The 12,428-nt window shown below is 40.0% G+C and overlaps 2 protein-coding genes across 3 annotated transcripts in view; both read right to left on the bottom strand.

The window, feature by feature from the left end:
- Positions 1 to 4,567, bottom strand: part of GTF3C3 (general transcription factor IIIC subunit 3) — a 52,306-nt gene extending 47,739 nt beyond the window's left edge. Inside the window, exons 1-2 of one of the 2 annotated variants that reach the window (XM_002712362.6) lie at positions 4,315 to 4,567; positions 3,361 to 3,463 (exon numbers count right to left, since the gene is read on the bottom strand). In XM_002712362.6, the coding sequence (XP_002712408.2) occupies positions 3,361 to 3,463; positions 4,315 to 4,416 (205 nt within the window). In that variant the 5' untranslated portion in view covers positions 4,417 to 4,567. Of the gene's footprint in view, positions 1 to 3,360; positions 3,464 to 4,229 lie in introns of both variants that reach the window. The other variant, XM_089330140.1, reaches the window with a different exon arrangement.
- Positions 4,568 to 7,291: 2,724 nt separating this feature from the next.
- On the bottom strand, positions 7,292 to 10,625 carry C3H2orf66 (chromosome 3 C2orf66 homolog). The gene is made up of 3 exons (XM_017343220.4): positions 10,371 to 10,625; positions 9,091 to 9,288; positions 7,292 to 7,425 (listed from the first exon to the last, which is right to left on the bottom strand). Exons 1-2 carry the CDS (start codon positions 10,491 to 10,493, stop codon positions 9,109 to 9,111), a joined length of 303 nt encoding a protein of 100 aa, XP_017198709.2. The 5' UTR covers positions 10,494 to 10,625; the 3' UTR covers positions 7,292 to 7,425; positions 9,091 to 9,108.
- Positions 10,626 to 12,428: the final 1,803 nt, after the last annotated feature.

The raw sequence follows: 12,428 nt of genomic DNA, 5'->3' as shown, positions 1-12,428 counted from the left end.
TCAAATATATCAAATGAGAATGTATCATATATATGTGGAAAAACTGAAGGAAAAGTTTATTTTGTTGCAAAAAATTTTTAAACCCAATCATAGTTTTTTCATTTAAAAAAAAAAAGTTAATGGAAAATGCACAATATGAAAAACTAGGGGCTGGCACTGTGGAGTAGTGGGTAAAGCCCCTACTGGTGACACCTGCATCCAACATGGGTGCCAGTTTGAGTCTTGGCTGCTCCATTTCCAATCCAGCTCCCTGCTAATGCACCTGGGAAAAATAGCAGAATACTGCCCAAGTCCTTGGGCTCCTGTACCCACAATGGAGACCCAGAAGAAACTCCTGGCATCAGCCCAGCTCCAGCCACGGTGGCTATATGGGGGGTGAACCACTGGGAAGAAGATTCTAATTCTGCTTTTCAAATAAATAAAAATCTTAAAAAAATATATACATGGATGTCAATTTTTTTTTGCACTGAAATAAATGTATCTTTAAATTCCATTTCCACAAACTTTTTGAAGTATACTTGTGTTCATGGGAATAAACTGTTAAGCCTTTGGACTCATGTGAAATATTTTAAACAAAATACTAGATAAATGAGATAATATTTAAGGAAAAACAAATTTTAAAAGCTACATGTTGTTGAGGCCAGCACTGTGGAATAGCGGGTAAAGCCGCTGCCTGCAGTGCCGGCATCCTATATGGGTGCCCGGTCAAGTCCAGGCTGCTCCATTTCCAATCCAGCTCTCCACTACAGCCTGGGAAATCAGTAGAAGATGGCCCAAGTCCTTGGGCCCCTGCACCCATGTGGGAGACCCAGAAGAAGCTCCTGGTTCCTGGCTTCGGATTGGCACAGCTCAGGCCATTGAGGCCATCTGGGGAGTGAACCAACGGATGGGAAAACCCCCTCTCTCTGTGTGTGTAACTCTGCCTTCAAATAAACACATAAATCTTAAAAAAAAAAAAAAAAAAAAAAAAAAACTACATGTTAGGGCCGGCATTGTGGTGCACTGGGTTAAGCCACTGGCTGCAATGCCAGGATCCAATATGCATACCAATTAGAGTCCCAAGCTGCTCCACTGCAATCCAGCTCCCTGCTAATGCAACTGGTAAAGTAGCAGAAGATCACACAAGTGCCTGGGCCCCTGCAACCCACATGGAAAACCTGGATGAAGCTCCTGGCTTTGGTCTGGCCCAGCTCTAGCTGTTGCAGCCATTTGAGGTATGAAACAGTGGACAGAAGAGCTCTCTCTCTCTCCCCTTCTCTAACTCTGCCTTCAAAAAAACTAAATATATCTTTTTTTTTTTTTTTAAAAGGTACATGTTCTGAGCAATAAATATGTCATTATTATGAAATCACAAGGATCACATATAAGAATGACGAACCAATAAGGATGAAATGTGTAAAATACATCACACAAAAAGAAGCAAAAGAGAAAAATCATATGATCATCTTAACAAAAAGAATCACTTAATCAAATTTAATACCTGTTCCTAATAAAAATTATTAACTATAAATGAAAATGAGTATCTTTAATTTAATAAATAGTATTTTCAAAGTTTTCCACACAGTTAATGGTGACTCAATGAAAGTTACTGGGAATGAGATAAAGATGTCTGCTAGTACCAACCTGCACTAAAGATTTTAATGAATGTCTTAGTTAATGCAACAAGGAAAGAGAAATAATCATAAAGATACAAAGATGGCTAATTAAAATTAATGTCAGATATTACATATGTAGAAGAAGATCCAAAAGAATCTACATACAAACAGAATACATGAATTTAGCAAGGTTGCTTGAAACAATGTCTATAAAAATAAACTGCAGTTTATATACTAGCAACGGTGAACTGAAACCGCCCCTTGACCAGATTGGCTATCTTGGCTATATAAGCTGTTGTACCAACTGAAATAAACGAGTCTGCGGGCTGCTCGCCTCTGGCCCGCTTTCACCAGACTCCCAGGGTCTGTGTGGTGACTCCGCGCCTCTTGTCCCCACCACGCTCCTCCTCTCAGAACAGATCAACCTCAATACCTATCTACACAGTTGTAGGGAAGTCACTCGAGAGCAAGAATTTAGCAGTGGCATTCAGCAGTGACCAGGAAGAAAAATTACAATGATCCTGGAGGCCATTAATTCCATTTAGTAGACTTCACCAAAACTTGTGCCTGACTGACCCCCTTCTTCTGCCCTGAATACATGCTCACACCAAGAACCTTAGGAAAGTTACGGAATGCTTCTCTCCAAGGAAATTGGCAGCTTTATATCTTAACTGATGGAGTCATCTGAGCTGAGGCCATCTGAGCTCCCGACAGGCCAAAATACACTCAGCTGACTCCTTTTTTTTTTTTTTTTTTTAAAGGAAAGCCTGATGGCTAGCTCTTAGGGGCAGTTTGAGGCATCGTGACTGGCTGGCAGACACCCACTGGTGCCTGTGACTACAGCTGCACCTCAAAAACCTGGTAATGGAAGAACATCTCCTCTCTTGGGCAGATGAGAAAGGACCCCCAGCAAGCTGCCAGACATCACCTCCTTGTCCAACTCACTTGTTGGGCAAAGCGAGAAACTATAACCTTATTTTTCTCTTTTTCCAAACCCCTTCTTCCCTACTTGGTCCAAAGGTAGGAATAAAGTTTGTGTTTTCAGTGTAAAATTTAGTTTAGTTCTTAATCAGATCCTATACAGGAAGCTACATCCTAATTAACAGTTTAGCATTTCAAGGAAACTTGACATGGGTGAATGACTACCATGTGCAACTGATCACTACAAAAGTGGATAAGTGGAAATTAATAACTTTGTATACTAGTTCATCAATTAAACTGTGCCAGGTTTAGTCAGTCTGGATGCACTATCAAACTTAAGTATCTGGACATGTAAAGCTGAGGTCGGGATCTCAGAATGAGGTCACATACTGAAATGCGTGTGCTGTGTGTGACATTCCATCTGGGCAGCCAGTTGATCTTCCAGTCTGACATTCCTAGCTTATGTCACTGTAACTAAAGCAGGGGTTTGGAAGTCACTTTGCACAGAAGTATAATTCACTACAATGGGGCAGAGAAAATAATTTGGAAGCAATTTATCACCAAAGGAGTAAAAAAATACTAATTCTAAAAACAGCCTCCTCCAAATACTAATGTCAGTTTGAAATACTTTTCCAACACCAGAATTCACAAAAATAACCATCAGCAATCATATTCCGCATGTCAACAAATACTTATTGAGTACTGTGCTGGGTATAAACCAGGTAATCAACAGGAGAATATCATCAAAATGAAATAAAATGAAAATGAAAAAACATTTTTCATTTATTACTTTGCTTTGATACTCTTTAACATTTAATGCAGGTGGCAAATGATCTTAACATACCTTCATTGTCCTGGAATTTGGTAGAGTCAATTCCAGATGAAGATGGGACTTCAGAATCATTTGGATTTTCTTCAGCTGGTAACTTTCCTTTTTCCTGAAGACTCTGTGAATAAACATTAATAAACCCCCAAACGGATGCAGATTTAGCTCTTCCCAAAATTTGCCTTATTTTTTTGTTTCTATACAACTTGAGCTATGCATCTTACATAATATATACGGAATCTAAAAGCATTTCAAAGTATTTAGGTCTTATTCCACCAGAATACATTATATGTAAAAAGTTAATATTAATGATTTAATTTGCATATTGTATCCTAATACTTTAAATTAAGACACCTAACACTACTAGTCACATGAATTAGGAAGGAATCGCCAACTAATTTTACAAGGTTCAGTTACTTCTTATTTTCCCTTGTATGTCGAATAAATGCAAAAATATGCACAAGGTTCATATAGTTCCTAATTAGTATGAAAAACATAGGTAGTACAAAAATTTGTTATTACTAAAGCTCGCTTTCTTGGTGGAAGATTACATAACTCCAATAAAGCCTCCTCAAAAATGGAAACCTAATCCCCCTGGTTTTGAAACACAGAAACTGAGACCAAAACAGAGGTGGGTTGCCCACTCACGATCCCAAAACGACTTCGTGGCAAAGCCAGAACTACAATCGAATACTCCACTCTCTCCTCCCACCCGCCATTTAACTTCCCAGAGTTCAACTACCATGAAATTAAAATTTAGTATTCAGCAAAAACAAGGGCGGAGAGGGAGTCGGTTACCACGGAGACAAAGGTGTGGGGAAGTAAGAGACACAAACTGGATTTCTGGTAAGGAAGAGAAGCCGCGGGGGCGTTCCTGGGCACCCTACCCCAGCCGAAGGGGTCGCCTGGGCCCCCCACCCACTCTGTACTGGGGCGACAGGGCAGACGCATCCCGGCCTAGCACCGCCTCACTTTCTTCTCGCGGGTCTTTCTCTCCTCTCTCCGCCTCTCGAACTCCTCAAAGGAGATTTTCCCTTCCAGGTAATCGATGAGCTCCGGACTGAACCCCGACATGTCTGTAAATCCGTCAATACAGCCCTAACAGCTGGCACAGCCAACCAGGACGGCGGCGCCTGCAGACGCTACCCAGCGCGGGGGCGGCGGAGAAACCGGACGCCGCGTTCCCCAGGCAAACCCGCCCGGCCTGCGCCGCAGCCACCACGCTACCGTTCCGCCTGCGCGCAGGCCGGATGCGTGGCGCAGGCGGCAGCTTTTGGGCCGAGCCTTCCTCACAGCAGTCTTACCCACCCCACGACGCCTCCTTTAAGCGTCTTGTTTTAAGTAAATGAGGTCTTTGTAGAAAAGTATACTTCAAAGAGATAATTTTCTCAAATCTTTAAGAAAATATTTGTTTCCAATCTCACTCCTATTCCATTTCTTTCTCCGAAAGTGCTTTCATTTGGTGTTTGCAGTAGCGACAGTTCCCCTTGATTTAACCGCTTGCTCTACCACGTGCATGTTTCACTTTACCCTTCTTCCCCGCGGGAAAGCTAAAATCGGCCCCTAATTTAAGCTTTAAATCTCATCCCCGCTGGCACCTTCACTTTTCCGCTTTCTACAAAGACTCGAATTCTCCCTCCTTCGGACTCTTTCTCATTCTGTAAATATGTTCACCTGGACTTAATGTTCCGCTGCTAACTCCCCTCATCTTTTCCAGTCAAGCTTTTAGAAGGAATCAAAAACTTGATATTGGTATCACACACTGTTTCCCACTTACTATAGACAAGCCCCTGTGTTATGCACATCCTTTAAAATAGAAATATTGTCTCCTGTAGAATAGGGAGCAGATTTGTTTTCCAACTCATAATGCTTTCGTCTAGGGCAAAGGTTGGGCATGTTTTCTAGCAGCCTCATTATAAATGTGGAGGTTTCCTAAATTTGTACTTCCTCAGCTTTTGTACAAACCCACTTGTGCCCAGCATATGCCCGAGCCCACATTAACATGTCCCCCTTTGATACGTGCTGAACAAAGAGAACCACTGTGAATGTAAAACTCATTCTGCCTACTGGACCATGAGAAAGTGGTGAAGTCAGTTTGTCTCTGATCTGGGAATCTCTCTGTCTGCCAGAATCAGTGAAAATGTAGACAGCTAGTGTGTGGCTTGCAAGAAGAGCAGAACTCCCAACAGCTCCTAACCACACTAAATCTCAGAGAGAGATCTGGAGAAGGGGATCCTCATTGAAGAAAGTCAGAATCATTATTGAGAGACTACTGAGAGCCTATGTAGAGTAGTGCCACAGACCCCTTGAACACCTGCAGAATATTTATTTCCATTGGAAGAAACACTACAACTTTGGTCTTATCCTACCAATACTCCACAGCCAAGAACAAAATCACTTCTTGAGTGGGCTTTTAGAAATATATGTAAGGTGGTTTTGGTTGTCTAAATGATATGGCAGAGGTGACAAACTATCAATATACAGTGTCTGAATGTCTGGGGACCAGGTGTACTGGATGGTCACACACACAGTGAGGACTTCGGCTACCCCAATTGCCAATAGCTCTGCCATTACAGAACTCAAGTCAGTGTGGGCCCTGAGCTTCCATCAACAGCTGCTGCCAATGGTGAAGAATTTTCCAGCTAAATAATGCATGCTCCTACCCCAGGTGAATGCCCTCCCTTATCAAAGGCCTAGAAATAGGTAAATTTCTGAGTCTTTGACACCCATGGGGAGGGGGGTGTGAGAAACAGGGAAAACAAAAAACACTGGTAGTTGATTAGAACTTGGTGAAGTGCTTCCTACCACTATCATTTCTCTTAAATCAGCTATATTTTTATGAGGCATAGCTCATTAATAATTACTTGGTGTTTATTTGTAAAAAATTTGACATTAAAAACAATTGCAATTACTGTGTGAAGAATGACACAACAACACATTTATTTCAAGTCGACAAGTATTTACCAAATAGAAGCTAGGCATTGTGCTAGGTGCTGGGGAAAAAAAAAGGTGGATTCGATATGATCTCTGCCTACAAAGGTCTCATGACACTCCATGGAAAACAAACACAAATAAAACTCATTACGACAGAATATATTAAACCAGACACAATCTGTTCTTGCACAAATATTTCATTCTTCTATCAATCATCCATGAAAAGAACCATGGTACACTATTTTAGAACGTGTAGACCAGTGTTACAAGGACACTTATATTTACCTTCAAAGAGTACAACATTCCTTCTGCAGGAATCATAGAAAGAATGATGCAAAGATACAGGAAATATAGCTATCCCAATTGAGAATCTGGGGATGAGACTAATTCAGCATGAGTGGAAGCAAGGAGAGAGGGATGGTTGGAAAAGAAGGGAGATTCACCTTTATCTATCCTCCATTCTTGAAGAGGTTATATGCTGCAGAGGGAGGGGTGGGCTTAGCAAGGATATTTGGTGCAGTACTATGTGCTCCTCTGAATGTATTGGCAGCAAACATCTCCCAGAGACTTTGACAACTTCTAGAATCTCATGTTTCTTTGCTTTTCATTTCAAACTTCTTTGTGACTATCTGTCACTTATTCTCATTTGGCATGAAATTAACACTGTGGAACTTTAAATAACATGCTGAAACTTGATTCTTTTTAGGGAATAAAAAAGCTAACTTTTAAATCCAGACTCCTCCTATATATAATAAATCATGATGAAAATAAGCAAGGTCCCTTTCAAATAAAATATTGATGGATAAAAGGTAATAAATGTAAATGACAAGTTTTAAAAGCCTAAAGGAAACATCTACCTGAAAAGATTATCATCTCTTTTTATTTTGTGGCATTTTTTTTAGCTTCTACAAATACATTCAATGTTCTATGTTAATATTTACTTAAGGAAGGACAAAACACTCCGAAAACATATACACAAGTTACTATGTCCCAAAGGTCCACCTATTTATATGTACATTTGGAAATGTGGAACAAAATCATTACAAATTGATACAAAATGGAGGGGAAAAATAACAAACGTGTAGGAAAGACCGTGGTTGAATTTTTCTAATGAGAAGCTTCATCTGCAGTTTTAAAACAGCCAGATACCTGAAAGAAAAAGCAAGTGTTATAGGAATCGAAGACCATACATACAGTCAACACAAAGATCCCCAAATCAACATATTTTCAATGAAAAGTCTTTGTTTTCATTTTCTGGCTGAAGATGTTGGGAACACAGAGCTTCTAAATGAAAAACACACTCCAAACGGAAACTCTGCCTTGGGAGCGAGCAGTGGTTAAGACACTCCTGTACCATGCTGAAGGACCAGATTTGACTCCCAGCTTCAGCTCCTGACTTTAGTTTCCTGCTAATGCAGATCTTGGGAGACAGTGGTGATGGCTCAGATAATTGAGTTCCTGGTACCTAGATGGTGTTCCTGGCTCCTTGCTTCAGTCCTGAGCCAACCCCAATGATTCCAAGCATTTGGGAGCTCTTGCTCTTTTCCTCTCTGCCTCTAAATAAGTAATTTTTTTTTTTAAGTTTTAAAGCTCTGCTTCTTTTCACAAAGTTAAATAGTTCCTATTATATTACAATGCCATCAAGTGGGTACTTTCTCAGTCTCCTACCCTTAAACATTACCTCATTCAATGGTCACATGAAAGTTTTTTTTTTATGTTTTCTATGATTATTTCTGAGGTAGAAATAAGTATCTGTAATTTATAAGTGAAGAAAGTAAAGCTTACCAGCAACTTATCTGCTCACACTCAACTAGGTTCTATGGTATTAACAATTATTCTCTCTTTTAGTGCCTGATAGCATCGTGCTCAAGTGTGAAAAATAGTCAAGGGAAAACTTCACTAACTTCTCTTCATTCCATTCTATTTTCTCATTTTTGGACAGTAGTCAAGCTCCTACTCCATGTGGTAAATTGCTGCTTCTTTTTGGAATAACAACACTTTTTAAAAAAATCATCATATTTAAAAGAATAATGAAAATCTGTGTTTCACAAACACAATGAAATACAACGATGTTATGCTTCCTAACAATTTTATCTGTGCACTTGAGGAATAATGGGGAAAGATTTTAATTATGATTCTATTCTCTTTATTATTTGACCAAACAAAAAGTTAATCAACTAGAACCAAAATGTATTTGTTTGGAATGCACCATACCTGTTCCTTTTCAAATGACAGATATTTATTTGACAGGAATGCTAAAGTTATAAGAATAATGAAATCTAAATTATAAAAGTAAATACACTTTCAATTTTCTTCCTATTGGAAAAAATGCTACATTTACTCATATTCTGTCTTTTCCTCCCCTAGTTGAGGAAGTTCAAACTCAAATATATGCACGACTATCTTCCCAAAAAAAACTATTCTTTGAATTTTTATTGCTACTTACTCCAGATGCTCAATTCAAAATATTGCTTTATTCATGGTTTTCTATATAACTTAACTATCTGATCTGGTATGAAAAGGATATAAGTAAAAGTGAGTGTTGTTTCATTTATTTAATAATTCTGTTAAGATTGGCAATTCTATTATTTTATTTCTCCTCAGAAAACTATGCTTAAAAATAATAATTTTCATTTCATTTTAAAACCAGACCATGAAATACCTGGAGCTAATCTAAATGATGAGTATAATCAGAACTGGGCCTTTATTTCTATGAGAAAATAAAATCATTTTTCCAATAAATGCTTTCAAAATATGTGCTTTATGAATGAGTTGTATGTTTGGGTAGATCCCAGAACAAAGGACTAGGCTTACCTGAGCTCAGAAGAAACTTCAGCCTTTGAGGTAACTAGGAAAGGAGTTTTTCTGCTCTTCATAATCCGCAAATGCAGAAGCGATAAGATCTGATTGGAAAGAGAGAGGTCTGGGATTCTCATTCATGGAAAATGTATTTGGAAATCTTCCCAGATCAAGACCTCTGCCCTTAAAATATGCCTGGAGACTTCTGAAAAACTAAAGAGAGAAAGAGGATGATCAATGCCACATTTGAAACACCAAAAATATTCAGACTATTTTCCCTCTTTTCCCCCTGAATTGTCTTTAAGGTTAATCTAACAGGTAGGAGGCTGAAATGAAGAAATAGAAGTATAAGCCTCAGCTACTTCCATTCTCTTCCCTGTTGCCTTCTTTCTGACTTGTCAACCCCAAACAAGCTGATTCACCATTCTCGGTGAAAATGGAGGGAGGAATATCAATGACTTAACAGTATCCCAGTCAGAGGATTCATTGTGAACCCTTTCTTAGTACCAAGGTCAGGACGTAATTGAACTCCACAATGGTCAGCTATGTGTCACAGTTGCTGAAGGAGAGAACCCAGCCACTGCCTGCTGCAATAGCCTCTTTCAGACATGAGGTTTTCCAATTTCCTTTGGGAATAAACACAGAGAAGCTGTGCAAAATGCCATGTATTGGTTTGATTATTTTAGTCTTATATTACTCTGTTTCACATCATTTTCTTTAGATAAACTTTATTTTGAAATGATTGCATCAACATCTTCACTGTATTTGGCATCTTTTTAAAGAGGATTTTTAGTGATATTTTCAAGTTTTATTTTCTAGATAACCATATGCTGAAAGTATGCCTAGTAACTTGAGAATCATGAAGTCAATTTTCAATTTCTGCAACTGAACTTTGCAAGTGATTATATGATAATCTGTTTTATCATCAGATCAATCCAAACTGTGCAAAAAGCAATTCAATCTGGGTTGTGCAGAAAGCAATTCCTTGGTATGATCCTGATTTTGTATATGTATCACAACAAGTCTACAAAATGTGTCTAAGATCATTTACAAACGTCATGTGCTGTGTATAAGATTGTTCCTAAATGTTTCTTCTTACAGAAACAAGTTTGAATCGGCTGGATAAAAAGCAGAACACCCCCTACTAGGCTAGAAAAACCTTGGTCTGGTCCTGCTGGGGAGCCTTCTGAGCCCTTGGTTGCCTTCCCTCCCCTGTGCTCTGGAATGCAGAGTGCCAAGCCCCAGATAGGTCCCAGATCCACCCTGCAGCCCAGCACTTCCTGGGATGTTCTTACCAGATCTCGGTTTCTGGGGTTGCTGAGTGGTTTCCATTTATCTTCATTTCTCAGAGCGTTTCCGTACACGGGCCCAATTAGCCCCAGGGCAACACACAAGAGCAGAAGGGGCACTTTGGACATGGTGGAATGAAGCTGACTGAAGGAGGGGTCGGGAGAATGTTGGTGATCACTCAGAGATAGTCAGTGAAGAAAGAAAGTAGAAATAACATCCGTAAGAATTAGCATGTTTTCTGCAACCATCATTTCTCCAGATTAACTGGCAAGTGAGGTCCCCCAAGTAGTCCATGATGATGAGAACACTCTACAGTGATGTGCAAAGCAATTATGAATATAACCTAGAAATCTGAGCATGATTATCATTTTTGAAACAAATGCACACTTTATTGTCTCCAAAGAAAGTACAATATCTGTCTTCAAATAAAATATTACTTCAGATACCCTAAACTGAAATGCACCTTATACACACTTCTGAGACAGACACACACATACCACACCAGTGTGAGCAGAGATTGTCTTCTACCTCAAGGTGTAGAATGGAAGCTGAAACACATAGAAAATGCTAACAAAGCTTACCAGGGGTTTGGCTTTGGCTGGTCCTTGTAAGTTACCCTGCCCACAGTCTGCAAGGAGATTCATGGGTACTTATAACCAGAGGATCCACTGCAGAGGGTAGTCATTGACGTGAGCAGAGGGAGTTCAAAGATAATGATTTCATTTTCAGCTTCAGCACAAAGGCCATTGAGAGTCACATCTTCAAGCTTCTTCCAGGGTAGCATTGAACTAAATTCTCTGATAAATGCAGCTGTCTCTCCTTAAACCACCGAACATTTTTTTGTGGATTTTACAAAACACATAAGGCACTTGCACACAGCAAAGTAACTTTCTCTTTTTTCACTTTTAAGAAGGGGTAGATACACTGCAGCTGGAAATATGACGAAGATGATTTCACCTAATAGAATGTCCTCTTGGAGACGTCAGTTTTTTTAAATTAATAGCAATTTTTGAACAGGAAATGCTACTGCAAGAGAAAAAAATCACTCTTTTTGACTTACATCTTGTATTTCTTCTGAGAATCTTATGAAGTTGTACAGGTTTTCAATAGTGGTGTGGTTTATCATAATACTCCTTGAGAACTGAACAAGATAGCATGTGCTTCATGGAAAAAAAGAACAATTACTCTGCCTTCAGCATCTTCTGGCTGAATAAATGTCATCTGTAGAAAATAGTAGGTTCAAGAAATTGATCTTGATGAATCGTGAACTTGCTTTCATGCCAATGATTCAGAATCAAATTCAGGACAAGCTCTGTGTGGAGAAGTCTGGGGATCTGACTATAATCACTAACTATGGTCTCAGCTTTAACCATGGGCATGGCACTGTGACACTTATTTGTTCATTCAGTCAGCAAACTTTTATTGAGTACCTACTGTGTGCCAGGCAGTAGACTAGGCTTTGAGAATAAAATGTTAAGGATAATATAGTAAATTACTGCTGAAAGTAATGCCAAGTGATTAAAGGGTTTTAAGCATCCAAGCAGCTTGACTTGACTTGCATTGTTTGATATCACTAAGGTAGCAAACAGAGCCACAGGGGAGTGAGGATCTTTTCACTCACAACATGTTAAGTTAGAGGAAGCAAGGCCGGCACCATGGCTCACTAGGCTAATCCTCCGCCTTGCGGCGCCGGCACACTGGGTTCTAGTCCCGGTCAGGGCGCCGGATTCTGTCCCGGTTGCCCCTCTTCCAGGCCAGCTCTCTGCTGTGGCCAGGGAGTGCAGTGGAGGATGGCCCAAGTACTTGGGCCCTGCACCCCATGGGAGACCAGGAGAAGTACCTGGCTTCTGCCATCGGATCAGCGCGGTGCGCCAGCCGCAGTGCGCCAGCCGTGGTGGCCATTGGAGGGTGAACCAATGGCAAAAAGGAAGACCTTTCTCTCTGTCTCTCTCTCACTCACTATCCACTCTGCCTGTCAAAAAAAAAAAAAAAGTTAGAGGAAGCTGCAAACTCCAAGTGTAGTTGGAGAGTAGGCAACCATGTACACAGATCTGGAGCTCAGA

Source organism: Oryctolagus cuniculus, chromosome 3 (assembly GCF_051225735.1).
Source record: "Oryctolagus cuniculus isolate XC-2025 breed Fujian yellow rabbit chromosome 3, ASM5122573v1, whole genome shotgun sequence".
NCBI lineage: Eukaryota > Metazoa > Chordata > Mammalia > Lagomorpha > Leporidae > Oryctolagus > Oryctolagus cuniculus.
This window is presented reverse-complemented; position numbering and strand designations above follow the sequence as displayed.